The sequence below is a fragment of the Cotesia glomerata genome, linkage group LG4, assembly GCF_020080835.1.
Source record: "Cotesia glomerata isolate CgM1 linkage group LG4, MPM_Cglom_v2.3, whole genome shotgun sequence".
Lineage (NCBI taxonomy): Eukaryota > Metazoa > Arthropoda > Insecta > Hymenoptera > Braconidae > Cotesia > Cotesia glomerata.
The window spans coordinates 7,505,930-7,512,364 of record NC_058161.1 but is presented as its reverse complement, the minus strand read 5'-3'; the positions used below and the strand labels follow the sequence as shown (position 1 = coordinate 7,512,364).

The following is a 6,435-nucleotide window of genomic DNA, read 5'->3' as shown; positions in this document are numbered from 1 at the left end:
AGCTCTTTCATACGGCAAAGAGCGTAGGGCCAACAAAGAAATATTTTTCCTGCGCAATTCTTTGTTTTCTGTTTTTTGTGTTGTGAGTTAACAATTGATTTATAAACAACCATAACCATCTTTAATTTCCTAACAACGCAAAAAGTGTCAGGTAATAAACTTATCCAAATTTATATTGTTATTGTGATTACAATTTTTTTTTGAGAAATTAAAAATGACAAGTTTTTCTTTTCGCTTATAATTGTGAAATACAAAAAAAGATATTTATAAGAATTTTTGCTATGTGTTTCTCCGAATTTCATTTATGTTATTTTATATATATTATATCGTAATAATTTTAGCCTAAACATAAAATAATTTATTGTTTTCATAGATGTTGAAATTAGTGAAGGTCTGATAATGTATTAGTTTTTATTATGCTGTTTAAAAAAAAAAAAAATATTGTTTCAAACAGTAATACTCGCTATGTGAATGTTAAAATGTTAAAGTATAATAATTAAGAATTTTGACTTTGATATTTATCATTTCATACCTAAAAAATGAGCGCATGATATGTAAAAATTAAAAATACAGTTACTAAATTTCTAATACAAGCAACGTCAATATTTACAAAATAAAATGGTAAATTTAAAACGCAATGCTAAAAATGAAACTATAATTATTGATTTGCTTGAATTCATAAAATATATATCTTAAAAGTAGAATTTTTACGGTTTCAAATGTTAAATTCTCCCAGAGTGAGACCCCCCTTCTCTTTACCTGAGTTTTCTTTCTCCTCATAGTATGGACTATATAGCGAAACGACAATTTTTACAGTAATTTTTAAAGATGAGAGAGTCGTTATTTACTATAGTGATAGCTACTAATCACTTATTTTTTATATTAAATTACAAATTGTGACTTTTACACTTTCTACATTAAATTCTTGTAATGTTTATATTTTTGTCACTCCGATGTCCACTTTACTGTTTGAAACTATAAAAGTAAACCGGAATCCGAGTGAATTTTACAGTTTACTTTTTTCCGTGTAAGTGTGATTGTAACAGATGTAAAAAAGTTTAAGATCCCAAAAAACATTGCAAAATTGTTTTGAAAAAATACACGCTCTAATTCTAAAATTCTTTACACAAGAAATTTTGCTGTGTTTCTAAAATTTTTTTCATAAATAAAAAAAACGGTCAAATTTCTGCTAATTTCAATATCATGATTTTCAATTAATATTAATAAAATTTCAGATTTTTCTTAAATCGGCGACAACGAATTAAATACTTCAACCATGGGTATTACGGATTGCTTCAAACTTTGTTCACCTTTGATCGACAAAGCTGCGAGTACTACGTATCAAGTTCATTACCAAAAAAGGGCCACATGTAACATTTACATCGATGGATTAAGCGTCTGGTTTCTCGGATATACAAACGGTGCGCCTAACATAGCGAATGCTCATCAAAAGCTCGATGATATATTGCTTCACATCAGAAGCGGAGATTACTTTACTATAAATTCGATAACTATCTATTTTAATGGAGAATATCCAGCTTTGAGAAGTAAACCTATTTCTCAGCATGTAAACTCTTGGGAAGTTCGTGAATGGTCTAATGAACTTCTTAATGACGGAACTGTCAACAATGTTATATTTTTGGATGTTGGCGAAGCAGAGAGCGAGTGTTTTTTCGAACGCGATAAGAGATTTGCTTCCATGATTATTACAAAAGATTCAGATATACTGCCTATTTGTTACAAGTATAATCGTAGGACGAGTAATGATACTGTTTTTTGCTATTTAACCCACCGTGAAATTTTCTACGACACAAATTTTTTGACTACCACGTTAAATAAGTGTGCGTTTACATTGTTAGTATCACTACGGGGTAATGATTTCATTGAGCCACTGTTTTCATTTTCGATGGTTCAAATAATATTCGATTTATTATTGAAAGATATCTCATTATATAAGAATCATTTCAAAAAAATCAACTCAATTATACGAGAAACTAATGAAGATAATATCGAAAAATGTATTGTGTATTTTATTTGGATCATGGTTGATGCTAAACAACGTTCACTCGGTAATTTTAAATGGCCACCAATTAGAACTGAAATGGCGACGGACAATTACCTTGAAGTACTTGATTGGTCGATAATGTATTCGAAATTCGGCAAAAATATTAACAATTACGATGAAAATTTTAGTATGGCTTGTAATAATGTGAGTAAATTCAATTTTATTTTAAGGTTGTGCAAAAATGTTTTACCTATTTTCCAAGAATACGTTGTAAAAAACTTTCAAGATATCGAAAACATTATGGGAGATATTAAATTGAATACGCTGTAAAAAACTTTAATCATCTTGAAAAAATTATGGGAAATATTGAGTTATAATCAAAGAAGTTATTTTCTAAAATTATTTTTCAAATTTATCTTATTCTTTATATTTAGCTTGTAATTGTTTACTATAATTTTACTCGAATAAAATTGCCATACTTTGTTGTAAGTTCACAAGAATATTTTTTGTAATTAGATACAAAAGAAGTATTGTATTAATAAAAAATAGTGCGTTGCAGGACAACTTACTTAAAAATGTATTGTTACTTAGACTGATAGCGCCTTAGAAGTTTACACATGTATACTAAAGTATTTACTTAAGAGATGGAATAATGAATCAAATAAAATAAGTTAATAATCAATTGCAAAAATTATAATTTTGTATTTTGATAACATTTTCAATTAAAAATAATAAAAAATACATTTTTACAATTATTTTTGACCTGATACAATTTTTAGTAAATAAACTATCATTTTCATACTAAGTGAATCCTAAAGTGACGCACACTTGTTGAAGATGCCAATAATAAATAATAGTTTAAAAAAACTAAAAACACGCTTTTTATAGAAAACCAAACTAAAAAATAGAAAATAAATTTTAATAAATTTAAATTAAGAATAGTGTTAAAAATTTCAATAAATATAAATTAATAATAGTGTAAATAAAAAAAATGTATTTTATTTTAAAAAAAGCGTGGGGTGCATGGTGTCAATAGTTATAAATATTTTATTGACAGATATGAGTAGAGTGATTATCATTTTGATAATATCTTAAAAAGCACCCCAGGGGGTAGAAATTCTATTTAGTATAGAAGTAGTTATTTCACAAATAAGATGTTTGTTTGTTGCCGTAAGATGGACGGCGGAGTTCACGAAATGGTCAACCTTTACAAGCATGTGATTGTTGTGCAAACATGCTTGTAAATCTACTTCTGTAGTACGTTTCTGTTCTTCAGAAACTGTACTTTCATAAAATCTCCAGGGGGTAGAAATTCCATTTAGTACAGAAGTAGTTATTTCACAAATAAGATGTGAGTTCTGGTAAGTAGATCCGTAAGATCTCCCCTAGGTCCCCCCCCCCCTTTCCCCTATCCGTTCTTTCCCAACTCCCTTAAAAATTTGCTTTAATATGGCTCTTTACCGTAAGATGGACGGTGGCGTTGTTTGCTCGGTGGGTCTTATATACGTGACTGAATAAAGTAGTCAGTACTTGTCTCGGATAGCTTAACTGGTAGAGCCCTTGGCGCGTAACCGAAAGATCTGGGTTCGATTCCCAGTCTGGGCTGTCTGATTATTTTTTCAATTACGGAAAAATTCCCACTGAGTAGGTCCCCCCTTTCCCCTATCCGTTCTTTCCCAACTCCCTTAAAAATTTGCATTAATATGGCTCTTTACGTTTCCCCTTTTATTTGGTGATCTTCCTTTAAATATACGCTCCGATTTTGTGTATTATTAATATAAATAAAAAATGAATCATGTAATTCATACTACTTAAAAAAAAAAAAAAAAAATTTTATTTTGTTGAAGAAATTTTTTTATGAAAATTATTTTTATTCTGAGTAATTTTTTTTCTGATATTATAATTATAAATATTATTATTATTATTATTATTATTATTATTATTATTATTGTAATAATAATTTTTATTATAATTATAATTATAATTATTATTTTTATAATTATAAATAACAGAAAATTTTTTACTAGAATCGTAAATTTACAAGCATGTATGGAAAACACACGTTCCATGCTTGTAAAGAAGGACTTTCTTATAAACTCCGCCGTCCATCTTACGGCATGTAACATTTATTACAAAATTAAAAAAATTTTTTTTGAAAAATTATGTAAAATTTCACCATTTCCGGTTTTTCAAATTTATTTTTGTAATATCTCGGAAACTATTATAGTTACAGACATGGACCAAAGTTCATTTTAAAGAGGATACACAGGACTATAAAAAAATGTTTTTTAGGTAAAATTTTTGAAAAATCAAAAAATGGGAAAATTTTGAAATTTAAAAAATCGTGAAAATTAAAGCCCGCTATGACATTTTTGGCTCATTTTTTTTTGCAGAGTACCTCTTATTAATCTTAAAGTATCCTGAAATTTTCAAGAGGGTGTTATGTTTTGTGGCGGTCGGGTACGACTCCTAATTTAATTGAGGAAAGTATTGTAGAGAAAAATATTGAAGGCATACATTAAATATATCATGAATACTGGTAATTTCGATGTTCAGTCTACATTCATTTATTTTGATGGTAGGCCTCCGACACTGAAACGATCTGATAATCCTGGATTTATATCCTCTAATAGCCCTCTTAAACGATGGATTCAAAATGTTCGAGAATCAGGTTCTCCAGGCAAAATAGTCGAACTGGAAAAAGGCGAAGCAGAAATTGAATGTTTTTTACAGCGTGATAGGTCAGTTGCATCTATTATATGCACATCAGATAGTGATATGTTACATATTTGTTATAATGATAATTCTCAACAACGTAGTGATAGGGTATTTTTTTATAGGCTTTGCTATCAAAATCATCAAAGAGAAAAACTATATGATACCTAATTACTTTACAACTGAGTTGAACAAAAATGCGTTTACACTTTTATTGTACTTACTTGGAGATCGTAATTACATTGAACCATTATTTACGCCATCGATGGTGAAAAAAATTTTTCAGTTATTAAATGAGCCAACTTACGGAGAAATTTTCAATTATATTAATATAAGAATGAATGAATTGAATACTAATAACATTGAAAAGTGTATTGCTTATTTTATTTGGTTGCTGTGTAATGCTAGAACATGCAGAATCGGACAGGGAGGACAAAGAGGTAGAGTTGCATGGTCGAATTCAGTTACCAGAATGAGAACAAGAAATTATACCGATGTTCTTCATTGGATGATAATAAATTCAAGTAACGGTAGTAATGTTGAAGATTATGAAAATTTTCGATCAATACCACTGGTTGAGGCCGAAAGAATAACAAAACTTGAATATATATATCGAGTAAGCATTAGAGTTTTTTCTCCGGATGATAATGTCATTTTTAAAACTCAAAATTTTAAAACAGAAATTGAACATCATATGAGCAATGTTGCGATAGATAGATTAACTTGAAGTTGGGCGAAAATTTTTTAAGTTTGTCTTTATTATTATTTTAATCTAGTTGAGGTTTTTAATAGATTTATATTATTTGAACGTAGGATAGTAATTATTCTATTACATACATATAATTATGTAGACAAAGTTGTATTTTTTATTAATCATTTTTTGTTGAAAAATTTTTATTTGTTAAATAAAATATTTATTTAATGTATAAAATTTTATTTATTTATTCATTTAACGCCCTCGTGATGAAGGGAACCAAGGGAAATCTAAATTTTTCAGTGATTTTTGACGGGCTGTATCTCATTATTCATTATAAAATGGTTGTATCAAGGATTTAAAAAATTTTCAATTTTCTTAGCGGGAAGTTAAAATATTTTTTAAAGCTTCAAAACTAGATTTTTAAATTTCAAGCCAAAAAATTTCAAGAGTCACCGTTCTCTATCTAAAGAAATAGCACGAAAAAAAAATTCTTTTAAATTTTTATTTTTCTTTTTCTCAGTTTGCGGACTTAAACCAGATAGTCGGTTTAGTCAGCTTCAATGTTCTGTTCTCCAACTTTTGTTACGTCCATTTTCCACGGGGTAATATTTTATATATTTTATGAAGACATATTTTATTATTTATTTTTTGTGTATAGTTACATTTTTGTTTTTTATTATGCTCTGAACGCCGCTTCAATAAAATTAGTTGTAAATTAAAAAACTAAAAAAATAATGTATCAAAATATTGGTTATAAAAACAATATTACAAAATTAAAGTTTCTTAACTTTCCCCTTTTCATTCTTCCTACCTTTCCTTGAAAAATACTTACGTCGAGAAAGCAAATACTTCCGGCGCTCCACTATGCATATTTTTTTTTCTTAAATTACGTCTCCATGTAGATTTAAGTCACTTTTACTCAGTAAAAAAGCTTTCTTTCTGTTCTACCAATTAACAATAGAAAAAACTAATCATCTAACAAAGCCTGAGAAAAATATTTTACACTCCATTAACGTTC

At 28.1% G+C, this 6,435-nt stretch overlaps 1 protein-coding gene across 1 annotated transcript; it reads left to right on the top strand.

Annotated features, from left to right (window-relative positions):
• LOC123264218 lies at nucleotides 1-2,406 on the top strand. The gene is made up of 3 exons (XM_044727400.1): nucleotides 1-151; nucleotides 1,236-2,323; nucleotides 2,380-2,406. The coding sequence occupies exons 2-3, from the start codon at nucleotides 1,277-1,279 to the stop codon at nucleotides 2,380-2,382; spliced, it is 1,050 nt and encodes a 349-aa protein (XP_044583335.1). The 5' UTR covers nucleotides 1-151; nucleotides 1,236-1,276; the 3' UTR covers nucleotides 2,383-2,406.
• The last annotated feature ends 4,029 nt before the right edge of the window (nucleotides 2,407-6,435 follow it).